Genomic DNA, 13,234 nt, shown 5'->3' with positions numbered 1-13,234 from the left:
TTTTTTTTAAATTTGGTCTATGCGATCACATAGACATAATGTCTATGCGACCGCATAGACATCTACCTAAGTTAAATTGGGGAAAAATTACATTACTATGCGACCGCATAGGAATAAACTATGCGGCCGCATAGTATTAGTCCGGTCATGGACTTAAGCCATGGCCGGCTCTTTAGACACCACTCTCCCCACTTCCCTCGCCATTTCATCTCTCAGCCCCTTAGGTCCAACTAATCTCGTTCGAACACACACACACACACACTCGCTAACATGCCTACCCCTCATTCATTTCATCAATCGCTCCCATATTCATCACTCATCTTCAAGGCACACAAAGGTATGAATTTTATTCCCTCCTTTCATTTCGAATTTGGGTTGTAGTTACTTATATTTTCCAATTGGGAGTTCGGTTGAATGGGTGTAAGTATGCTTGGTTTAGGGCTTTCATTTGTGTTTTTGTTTTTTTTGGGTGATTACCATTTGCCAAGTATTTTTAGAATGAAGATGAATTTTTATTGCACACAACGTGTTCGATGCATTGGCTAAGTGAATTTTTTAGTACATTTTGCGCAATTCTACATTAGACAATTTGCATATACGCATTCCCATATACGTGGTGGTCAAATGCCATAGAAATTGAGCTCAAAACACTCACTTACCCATATTTAGGCACACGTGTTAGGCTCACGTCACTTCATCGTACCCACTTCGTCCCCTGCATTAAGTACCCATACGACGCCCAATGCGCATGAAATTTGAATATGTATCACTCCAAACTACGTACTTTCATATGCCCAGAGGTTGCTCGAGAAAAATTCAAATTTTCTCGATGATGTCCGGGGGCACAAGCGCACACTTAATCACGAGTCACTTAACACATTTGGTTGTTTTGCGCTCCGTTTGTGTGTATATTGTTATTTTGCCTTATACGTTCTTGAGCATGTTTTCTTGACATTTGCATGTTACCACATTCACAACCACTTGAAAGGCCATGTATTATATCACATCCATTTTGCAACACGTAGGCACACGGCATGTCACGGCACCCTACGTCCCCTACTTTCCACCATTATTTGGCATACCAAACGAAGTTCATTTGCTTTTAAATTTAAATATATGGTAGATCTCATTGAATACTTTCATATGCCCAGAGATGGCCCAAGGAAATTTTGATATTTTTCGATGATGTCCGGGGCCGAACATGCGCACTCGGTCATGGGTCCAATTTTTCAAATGTGGTAACACCACGAAGTTCTATATGCATGTTGAAGCAAGTTTGGGAAATTTGTGAAATACTTGTCTTGCTAATCTCATCCCCCTATTATTTTTCAAAATGCAGTTTAATGACTGTTTTTTATACCTTTGCAGGATGCCTCCCAAGCGAACATCAAAAGGAAAGGAGAATATTGTTTCCACATCTGGCACAGCTCGGACTAGGGAACCCGAGGGGGGTGTCCGGCGTTTTCTATCTTCAGATCAAGCAGCCCGCTATGCCAATGTTGTCCGTGAGTGGGCACTCATCCCTGAGAGACAAGTTAAGTTGGGTGATTTCCCGGGTTTTGAATTGGTTTATTTAATCCACAACTGTGGTTGGGAGAAAGTGATCGAAAGACCACACCCCATCTATGAAAATTTGGTGCGGGAATTCTATGCCAACTTCAATGTTGAAATAGACACACTTGGATCCGATCATCTGCATCAAACTTGGGTTCGGGGCAAATGGATCATGTTTTCACCTGAAGTAATTCATGACTACTATCAGCTCACCTGGACTAATGTAGTCTCAGTCCCGCATGATTTCAACTGGATTGAGGCTGCAGAAGTGTTATTGGGACGCGAAAATGCTTGGCATCTTCCTACTACTGATTGGTATCAGATTGACCTCACTTCTTCTATAGCAATCCTATGGTTGTTCATCTGCCACAACATCGAGCCCATCTCCCATAGGACAACATTCACGAATCAGAAGGCGGGGTTCATCTATCACTTAGTTTGGGGCAACAAGATTGACTTGGCCACTTACATTTACAATCAGATACACATTACGAGCGCATGGGATGACAGGCACACCTCAATGATTTTTCCGAGCTTGATAAGTGGGGTTTGTAGAGCTGCAGGCATACAAGTTCAGCCAGAGGAGGCACCAGAGAAACCAAGTCCATTTATCAAGCGCCTTACACTCGAGGCCTAAGACCGAGCCAGAATTAAATATCAACGAAAGTTGGAAAATGAGCGTCGACGACAGCAACAGGCTGAAGAAGGGCAAGCCGCTGAGGACTTTGACATGCCACAAGCTCCACCACCACCGGCTGACATAGACACACATTTACTGAGGCAGATGTTTGCCACTATGACTGGACACAACCGCGACATGCAACAACCTCAGCACTCTTTTGGAGCACTGAGTACCACTATCCAGCAGGTGTAGATGGATATGGCATTTGCATGAAACTTCGCTTCCACTGCCAGCAGTGAATCCCTCACGGCACGCCGACAGATAAGTACCTTTGACGGGCGCTTGGGCATGTACGTTGGCCGGATGGATAGTATACAGTGGCGGGTAAACGAGACTTGGCACCGTCTAGGAAGTTTGGATACCAGGGCTCAGGCCATGCAGGCGGAGCAGACCCAGCAGTCTGCCATATTGATAGAGATTTTAGCCTGCATGCCGTCCTCTCCAGGAGATGATGCTGCCAGATCCAGCTTTCCGTCGTCGCCACCATTTTGATTAGGGAGTACTGTTTACCACATTCTGATTTTTCTTCTTCATTTTGTTCTTAAAACTATGTCTTTAAGCTTTTGTTAATCTTACATTGAGGACAATGTATTAACTAAATTTGGGGAGGGTAACATAATTTTAAATCTCTATCTGTGTTCATCATTATTTATTTTCCACTGATTTACACTACTGCATAATGTGTGGATGATGAGTGTTATTAAAAAAAAAATTCATTTTATTCAGTTGTTTTAAATTCTCTTCATGCATGCTTGTGTGAGCTTGATAACCTTGTTAGCTATGATGATATTATTAGACTAGTGTAAACTGCAAAACTTTGGATCTGATGTTAATTAGACTAACTGATACTTGTTGATGCAACACTTGACATATCTATGCACGCTATTCATGTTTACAATATTAGGAGAATGACTGGATTTTGAGCATAAAGTAGGAAAAGAATGATAACCCTCTATTGAATTAACCCATAAATTGTCTTAAGACAGTTTGGTAATAGTTTAGCTATTATAGGAAAGCATTGAGATGAGCGGGGGCTCCATGCATAAAATTTATTGTGTGGATTGTCTAGACCAGTGGGATGAAGAGTAGGTGAAAATCTTAAATTGGGGGTTGGTTTTGGAAACTATATGTCTAGAAAAATAACAAAGGGCACAAAATTAATATGTGAGAATAAAACACTTCTTTTCATGCCTTTATGACTCGAGCAAGTAAGCCTGTAAGGATATTTCAAAATCTGGTACCCTAAAGCCAACTGGTTTGGGAGTCACCGGCCTAAAACTCGATACATGGGTCATATAGAAAGAAAGATGGAAAGAAGTTAATAAAAAGTCATCTTATCGAGCCTTTATAACTCGAGTGAATAAGCCTGCAAGGGTTTAAAACCTAGTGCCCTAAAGCCAACTAGTTTGGGAATTACCGGCTTAAAACTCGTTACATGGGTTATATAGAAAGCAAATGAGAAGATGACAATCAATCAGAAATTAAAGAAAGGTGAGAAAAACAAAAGAGAGACAATAACATGATGAGAAGCCCTTAGACATTTGGTTGAAGAGACTATACCTCTAAAGCGAGACAAATAACCTAATTTAATCTTGAGTGTCGAAACAATCAAACTTAGGAGAGCCTTCACTTGTTGAAATTTAGACTTATGATAGTAAGACTAATCCAAACCACAAGAGGGTGAGGACTACCGCTATATAAATTCCTAATCTTAAAACACAACCCCGGGGTAATTGAGTGAAAAGAATAAGTTTGGGGGGTTGTGTATCTCTCGAGCGAGTAAGGATATATTTGACCACTTGAGGTCGGGACTCAAATTCATCATGAACTTGATATGTTGGCATGAATTCACACACATACGTCAATTTGCATTTAACAGGTAAAGGTTGATGTCATGTTTGCACAGATAAATTTTCGTAAAGTCAAATACTTAGTCCAATCCTGAGCCACAACAGGGTATTAAGCCATGTTTGTTCAGAATTAAGTCACTATCTTATTTGAGGACAAACAATATTTCAAGTTTGGGGGGTTTGATAAGTGTGTTTTTGCACACTTATTTAGGTCACAAACATTACTGAATAACGAGCAAAATGATTGAATTGTGACTTAATCTCTTACATTTGTGAATTGTAGGGAACAACGATGAACATGGTGAAATTCAGGAGAAAATACGTGAAAAATGACTAAAATGACGCAAAGTGAAATTCAGGGACCAAGGTACAATTATCTAAAAGTTGACCCGATGAACAAATCGAGAAATTGATTAAGCCAATTGCCAATTGATGATATATTGGGATGATGGAATGAAAGGAATGAAGAAAAGATGTCAAGAAGTGAATGATTCAAGTAGAAGGACCAAAATGCACAATTTCCATAGTTGGTAGCACTATGCGACCCGTCTATGCGGTCGCATAGAGGCTACCCAAAGATAAAGTGCCACAAAAACTTTACTCTATGCAACCGCATAGAGATGTTCTATGCGGTCGCATAGAGCAATATTAGGGAAAAATCGCAGTTTTCTTTTTCCGTCGAAACTCTTATGGAAACAATATTTTTAGGGTCCTATATAAATAAAAACTCGACCAGAATGTAAGGGATACCGTTTTTACAAGTTTTTGAGAGATCTTGAAGGAGAAACAAGGAGAGAACAAGAGGACAATATCGCGCCAAGTGAAGATTCGATTGAAAATTGATTCGGGTGATGACGTTTCTTCGAATATTTTTATGTTTTCTTCTTTTAGCATGTTAGGCCAAATTTATCATTGCTAGGAGATCGATGAACTTTGTAATACTACGTTTGATTGTTGATTTGGATTTTTGACGTATTTAAACGCAAGTTCCAGATTTGATTGATTTATTACGTTTTTATTTTCATATGATTATTGTGCACGTAATTATATGATTGTGATGGCCTGTTTTATGTATTCGAAAGAAGGAAATAGGTTCGATATAGTATAAATCATCATAGAGTCCGATAGGGGATATAAATATACCTCTATGCCTTGCGTGAATCATTGGATATTCATGAATTTATAATGCATTTCGGTATGTTAGCATTCATCATAGAAATATAGTCGAATCATATATTAGGATAGGTTTGGCATTGCTCGAGAGAGATTACTAAATTATAATAGGAATATAAATTAATCTTTTGTGGAATTGCGTGTCAAATTTGTATGATTGAAAATTGAACGGGTATTGCTTGGGGATTCGTGATTCTAGTGTGTTAGTATATTCATGAATTCCATAAACTCGAGTTAAATTGCATTCAAGTTATTTTGCATTTAGTATAATTTTTCATTCATACTTGCATCAAAGTTTACATCTTTCTAGTTAAAGTACAAAATATCAATTTGATTTCCGTGTTTCGGTTAAGGTCATAATAAGTTAATTTGAACTAATTCAATCCTTGTGGGATCGAGCCTATCTCCCATAGGACGACATTCACGAATCAGAGGGCGGGGTTCATCTATCACTTAGTTCGGGGCAACAAGATTGACTTGGCCACTTACATTTATAATTAGATGCACTCTCTTTTTACTATTTAGTTGCCTATTAGCATTGTCAATTATGATTAAAAACAATTTTTTTACAGAAATATGCTGTTTGTTGTGAAAATTGTAATATCACATTCTTTACAAATATTTTATTTTGGGTGAACATGCGTTCTAAGTCAATTTCGCCTAGAGTAACAGTTGTTTTTGGCTTAGTGGCACACACAATTTTTGGTGTACAGGACTATAAGCAAAAACCGACAAATCGAATCGAAATCATATTTTAGAAACCGTCAGTTTGGCGCCATGTGAACCCGTCAATGAAATGATTTTGAACCAAACCAAACCGGTTAAAAACGGTTTAGTTTAGATTTGAGAATTTTAATTGTGGTTTAAAACCAAATCGGATCAGCGAAAAAATATATAAAAATAAAAAAATGAAATTTTTTGAAAATTCATCCAAATATGTAAAATTCAACTGTTTTGTGACTTTTGTCATTTGTAAGTATTTTTGTCAATTTTTAATTTTCTATTACATATATATTATTATTACCCAATAATTATAATTTGTTATTATTATTATTATTTTTGTCAAATTTTAATTTGTCTTGGGCCCAGGGTCTCAAAAGTTTGTGTAATTGTTATGTTTAGATACTATAAACAATTGTTTTATTATTGTGGTTGGTTATTCTTTTTGTCTAATCAGTAACTTTTTTCTTGCAGGTATGATGATCACAACTTCTTGGACATCATTAATATTTTTGGCCTTATATTTAGTTTAGTAGACTTTTATTGTAACATCATTAATCTAAAAATGGCGAACAAAAAACTAGATTTAGTTTATTGTGATTTCACTTTAATTTAGTTGGTATTTAAATTTATAGTAGATATATTTATTTTAGATTTACTGCTAGTAAGATATAAATATATATTGATTTCAATGAATAACAATGACAAAAAATAAAAATAAAATAAAATAGGTCAACTCAATTCTGCCATTGACAATATATCATCCCGGTTGAGAGATGGCAATAACATACCAGAGGAGCCAGTTAAGACAGATGTTGAAGAAGCTGCCTTATAATACCTTCCGTTTCTTTCTCATTGGTTGTAATCCAGTTTTACAAGTTGGCTCGGTAATATCATGTTATACATGTAAACGGAATGCTTGAAAGTTTGAAACATGTAGTCTATCCAGTTCTTGTTGAAGTGTTTGGAGAATGGAAATTATCAGTAAAGTGTTAAATAAATTTGGCGGAGTTTCCTTGAAGAAGTTTGGACGGAACCCAAGTCGAGCACACATCGAAACAGGTTTTAATTGGATCTGTTGACTAATTTTGATGTATAGGCCATTTTTCTATGTTCTGGTAATTCTTATTAATGTACTTACGTACCTACATCTTCTACAATTTAAGACAATTCAAGAATGCTAAAAAGTCATTGCATTTAATGTTCATTTTCTTCAGATCTGTTTCTGATTTCTAGTTAACAACCAGGAAAAGGGTGGATATTGCAATAATAATGTCCCAATGACTAGAGAGAGACTCGACAATGATAGCATTGTTCTTTCTATTCTCTTGTAGGAAATTAGAACTAAGTACCTTCACCCCTCCCTGGGTTCAACAACTCTTTAACACCCGGTTTTATTTAGTAGTTGCAATTTCTCTTTGCAACTTCTTAATATTTAGTTTCTGATTCTGCTAGACTTGCAAAAGCAAAACATTAGGTAGTGGTTGGTTTGCATTTTCATTTTCAAAACGATTTTTAGTTTTCCACGAAAATGGCTCGTTTTCCGCGTTTTGAGCGTTTTCGACATTTATAACTGAAAATGCTGAAAACGATAAAAAGTCGTTTTGCGTTTTCAGTTATAAATTTTAACTCGTTTTCAAAAATGCGTTTTCGAAAACGACGGACCAAACGCCTTTTCCGCGTTTTCGAAAACGGAAAAGGGAAAATGAGCCGAAAATGGCAAATCAACCACGGCTTTAGTGGTTCTACTGTTTAAAAAGGATTTATGGTGTTTTTATTTCCACGACCATAAAATTAATGTCTCTGGGATTTTATGCACAAGTATTTATTAAAAGCTCATCTAAATCATACTTCCAGTTGCAAAAACAAAATGTACATTACCCTGTGCCTCTAATGTTATAATTTATAAATCACCTTTAATGATTATTTTGTATCAATTGATTGTCTATTTGAAAAACTAGAGACTTTGATTTAGTGATAGTTATAAAGTTGTGTCATCTTAATTAGCATATAAATATTGGTTTTTACTATCCTCTTTCTCTTTTGTTTCTTTACCATAAGTCCTATTAGCAGTCTGAATAAAATTGGATCCTCCACCGTATCTATTCAGTTGTCTTTTCTTAACTTTATAATTGCTAACCGGAAACCATTTTATTGATTAAGGATCATTAAGATATAATTACAGAGAGCTTGCACTGGTTAGCATTATATATTCTCTAAAGCAGCTTTTCTATGCCTTTTTGAATTGATACTTTGATAAAGGTTGAACCTCAACTTTGGGGGCCCCATCACCCTACCCCTAGAGCTTTGTGAGGAAAGTAAATCGCGGGATGTGCCCCAACAAGTCAGAGAACAAGAGCTGTCTGTACACTGCGCCTACAAAGAGTTCAATTCTATATTTCAAGAATCGAACCCCCTCACTGCGGCTGTCAGCAAGGCGTGAGATAACCACTCCTGTCTTTTGCACCATTGGGCTATGCCCCGGGGGGCGAATTGATACTTTGATACCCTACCCAACCCTTGGACAGAGACCAATTTGTCGGCATTTATATCATTTATATTCTGTCTGCGTGCAGAAGTGGCATCCAGACAAACATGGGCGTGATACTGCTGTTACTGCAAAATTTCAAGAGATTAACAAAGCATACAACGGTTATTGTACAAGTCAATCCCCTATACCTCTGATATCTGATTCTGGTCTATGAACACATTTTGGCAAGTTACTGTATAGTGCTTGTGTGATGTGGATTTTGATTTTTTCTCTTTGTTTTTTTTTTTTTTTGAGCTAAACAATTTTGATGACATAGCACTATCATGAGTCAGTTTGAATATGGCATTTTATGTTGCATATGAATTTGGTTTCGATGTACTTTATATACATTATTTCTTCGAATTATGTTAAACACATCACTCTACATGAATGCATGACAAAATCAAACTAGAAATAGGGCCTGACATTTTTGGAACATGTACAACTGCTATCTTGTACCTTTTTCTTTCCTCTTTGAAATAGTAAAATAAAAAAGGAAAATGCAAGTAAGAGGGATTGCCATATTCTTTAACCTTAAGGTGGGAACTGACATTTAAGCTCTATTAAGACTGCATTGAGTTTTCATTTTGTCTAGTACTCAGGTGGCAGAATTCCTCTATATTTTTGTATGCAAATTCAAGGCTGAAATGCCCGTGCTAGTAGAGATTAAAAGCCTGTAGTACGGACACTCCAATTAGGGTAGTGTGTCCGTGCCCATGTCCAACACATGTCGATACCGACGCTCTACAATAATCATTTTTTTTCTTACTATAGCTATTAAGTTATTAGTAAATAACAAATAAGTACTCATATTTAAAAGATTTCGACAAGAAAAATCAATAATAAGTATAAAACTAAATTTAAATTATATAAATGAAGAATTTAAGGAATTTAATGAACGTGTCGTGTCGGTACTTTTTTGAAAAATCACGAGTCGACGTATCTGACACGTATCGTGTCGGACACACGTGTTCGTGTCGGTGCATCATAGAAAGTCACCCTTTTGTGGGCATTGGCATCATGAATGTTCAATACTCGGAGCTCTGAGGTCTCCATTTTTAGAATATGCAGTATAACTTTTCTTCCACCTAACCATTACAATATTAAGTGATCCAGACAAAAGACTGGACTGTGATTTGAATGGAAACTATGAGATTGACAAGTATACTTTGCGGGTAAGGATTTTTCGTAATGTCAAATTTCAGCTGTTTTTCATGCATCTTTAATGATTGCTTAATGATAATGTGAATTGCCAACACTCGAATATTTATCGAGATTTAAGGGGATGATACTTACCTGTGATGGGCTTGGTATTAGTCACACGCCAATTTCGTAAGTCAGGTACCTAAAGCTAGAATGGTTTGGTTACACATATTTGACATCAGACTCCCTTGTATAATTGTATTTTATCATTTTTTGCAATATCCTAAGGCTTTTGTTGCATAGTTCTTCACATCAAAGATATCTGCATTTTGTTACCATACTAAAGCAAGTGATTCTTAACAACAACAAGAAGCAGCAGCTATAAGCCCTTTCCCAATATAAGCCTTATTTCCAAGGAAGGCAACTGATTCTGAACAAGAGAGGAAATCCAACTCTTGTGGATGAATTTGTTTGTTGAGGAATTTCTTTCCCCAAGATTTTTGGGTCTTATAATATTTTGCTGGCCACAAGAAACTTGGAGGCCAGAAATCAGGAAAAAAGAAAAAGAAGTTGACACACACAAGCAAACATTCTATGATTTGGGTGTCTAGACATAATAGAGCATTGAATAAGGCCTGCGGTGTGCTACCCATTTTTACAAGAAATGTGCATTAGGTAGGAGCTGGGAGAAGGGGTGCTATTCTCTCGGTGGAATCTGTAGGATCTGCACGCCTTGAGAGTTTGAATTCATGGTATTTAGATAATAATGTAAGAATAAGTACGCCAACATGGAATTAATTATTTTTCTTTATTGTAAAAGATTCCATTGTGAAATACTAAAACACTACAACAATACGCCAGTCTTCAACTTGTCAATGAGACTGTCGAAGATTACAATTGACGTTTATATCATCATTATAATTGTAGTATATATAGATAGATTGTTTTTACCATATTTAAATTATAGGTTACCATTAGTTAATATTATAATTGATAGTTACCATATTTAGTTTTGATTTGATTCTATTTGACATGGTATTAGAACCGTATCGATCCTAAACAAATTAACCCTTGAATTTCGTTTCCAAGGTTGCTCGCCCGGCCAAATTGATGGAGTTGGTATCAACCAAAACTCGGTAAGGTAGCCGTAATGAATTGTTGTGCTTAAAGTAAAGTGCAGAAGAAACTTGAAGGCCTTCTTTGCTTTCTCTATATTTCAACAAATTTCTGAAGAATAGGCAGGTACATTGAAGTGGATGGCAAAAGTTGCAGAATCTTATATTCACGAGTTGAGATGGAGACCGTTGACTATATGTTGTTTGGATGGAACAGTGAAATAAAAACCAAAAAAGAAATATCATTAATTGCGGCTCCGACAGTGGAGGGTGTGGCTATAACAACTCTTCGGGTGGTGTTTCACCCAGAGCCGGTCCTGTGATTTATGGGCCCTGAGGCGAAGCGTGTAAAGTAGGCCCCTCAGCGAAAGCAATTTAAATACAAAATTCAATGACGTATTATGCGACTCATTGCTAACTTAAAAAACTAACATTAAAACAACAACTAAATATATTATAGAAACGATTTATATTATAAACCATCAAAACCAACAATGTTTCAAACAATTAGTTGAATACTATTCGTCTTGCCGTTTTGGAGGCAAAAATATCAATCAAATCTGAATAATTTAGCTGCCCAACCATTTCTTTTTCTATTGATAACATGCCCAACCAGTTTAATCTTTCTTGTGACATAGTTGATTGAAGATAGGTCTTGATCAACTTCAATTTTGAGAAACTTCTTTCCGCAGATGCAACTGTAACCGGTATGGTTAACAAAATTTTGTAAGCAATATAAGCATTTGGGTAACAAATAATGTGAGTCATCAAATATTGCAGCACTTCAATTGCTCTTGTTGCTTCATTTGATAAATAAATCTTCAAGACTTGTAACTCCGAACATAAATCATCTCCACTGATATCCGAACGCCCATCATGTTCAAGATATTTCTCAAGATTCATATAAGAGTTCAACAAACTTGATAAAATTGCATCCCTTAATCTTTTCAAATTAAACAAAAATCCAAATATGTCATCATATTGTTTGAATTGTTCAAATCGACCCCTCAGAGAAGATAGAGCTTGATCAATTATAAAAATAAAGTACTCAACTCTAAAAGATTCTTCTGCTGATTGCTTTACCTCATCACTACCGCTTTCATCAAATTGTTTTTTCCTTCGAATTATGCGTTTTTCTGTAAATACAATTTCAATTCCCATTTCGTTTGCCTTTTTTGTTGCTTCATCCATAGTAACGGCAAATCTGATTTCTCTATAATCTTCAAAAAATAAAACAAGTCCTTGCAATAGATCGAAAGCATGATCAATATCCATGGATTCGGTTTGAAGAAATTTACTCACAATATTGACTGCATGCAACAACCTGTACCAGATTACAATGCCAAGCAAGAACTCAAAATTCTGAAGTTCATGTGTTGCTAACGACTCGACTTCACTTTTCACTTTAGGATCTTCGTTAGATTCTGCCAAATCAAGTAAGGCTTCTCTTATCTGTGCGGTTTGCTCCATTATAGGCTTCACACTCTCAACATGACTTTCCCAACGTGTTTGTGACAATGGCTTAACTGTCAACCCTTTTACATTATCTTTAAAAATTTTCCATCGCTTGGTAGAAGAGGAAAATAAAGTGTAGATGCGTTGTATCACTCCGAAGAAGGATACAGCTTTGGAACAACAATTCACCATATCACATAATGCTAGATTTAGACTATGAGCACTATATGGAGTATAAAAAGCTCGGGGATTCATTTCATGTACTCTTTTTTGTACACCTTTGTGCTTCCCACTCATGTTAGATCCATTATCATACCCTTGCCCTCTAATGTCATCAATATCCAGATCAAGTTTGATCAAAGCCTTTTGAAGCTCGGTTGCAAGTCCAAGTCCTGTTGTGTCATCTACCTTCAAAAATTCAAGCCAATGTTCCTCAACTGTAGGTAAGTTTGTTGAATCATCTACAAATCGTACTATCAAAGACATCTGCTCCTCACGACTTGCATCTGAAGTACAATCAAGTATAATCGCGAAATATTTTGCATGTTTAACTTTCTTGACAATTGCATTTCTCACCTCATTAGCCAACAACTGTATCAACTCATTTTGGATTTTTTTGCCAAGATACGTGTATTGAATCTCTCTTGCATTAGCCCGCCGAAGGTGCTCTTTCATTACTGGATCAAACTCATTAATCATTTCCACCATTTGTAAAAATAGGCCATTATTCTCAACATTTAGCCTCTCATTATCTCCTCGAAATGGCAAGGTATTTTTGGCGAGTCTTTTAACAATAGCGATTATCCTTGTTAATACATGCCTCCAATGTTCTCTTTCTGCATCGATCAACAATTCAACACTTTTATCAATTGTAGTTTTTGTTCGAAACCTATTTTTCAATTCAATCCAGCCAGTCACGCAACATAAATGGTCTTCATTTCCTTCATGACTTTTAATAGACCGATGCAAATTATGCCAATCTTTGAATCCATCGTTACCAAGTTGGCCAACT

At 36.4% G+C, this 13,234-nt stretch overlaps 1 protein-coding gene across 1 annotated transcript in view; it reads right to left on the bottom strand.

Moving 5' to 3' along the window:
• Nucleotides 1-10,323: 10,323 nt before the first annotated feature.
• Nucleotides 10,324-13,234, bottom strand: part of LOC111398425 (zinc finger MYM-type protein 1-like) — a 3,588-nt gene continuing 677 nt past the window's right edge. The window contains exons 2-5 of the mRNA XM_023025325.1: nucleotides 11,938-13,058; nucleotides 10,899-10,960; nucleotides 10,501-10,533; nucleotides 10,324-10,384 (exon numbers count right to left, since the gene is read on the bottom strand). Coding sequence (XP_022881093.1) covers nucleotides 10,324-10,384; nucleotides 10,501-10,533; nucleotides 10,899-10,960; nucleotides 11,938-13,058 — 1,277 coding nt within the window. The remainder of the gene's footprint in view (nucleotides 10,385-10,500; nucleotides 10,534-10,898; nucleotides 10,961-11,937; nucleotides 13,059-13,234) is intronic.

Source organism: Olea europaea, chromosome 8 (genome assembly GCF_002742605.1).
Source record: "Olea europaea var. sylvestris chromosome 8, O_europaea_v1, whole genome shotgun sequence".
In the NCBI taxonomy this organism is placed as follows: Eukaryota; Viridiplantae; Streptophyta; class Magnoliopsida; order Lamiales; family Oleaceae; genus Olea; species Olea europaea.
This window is presented reverse-complemented; position numbering and strand designations above follow the sequence as displayed.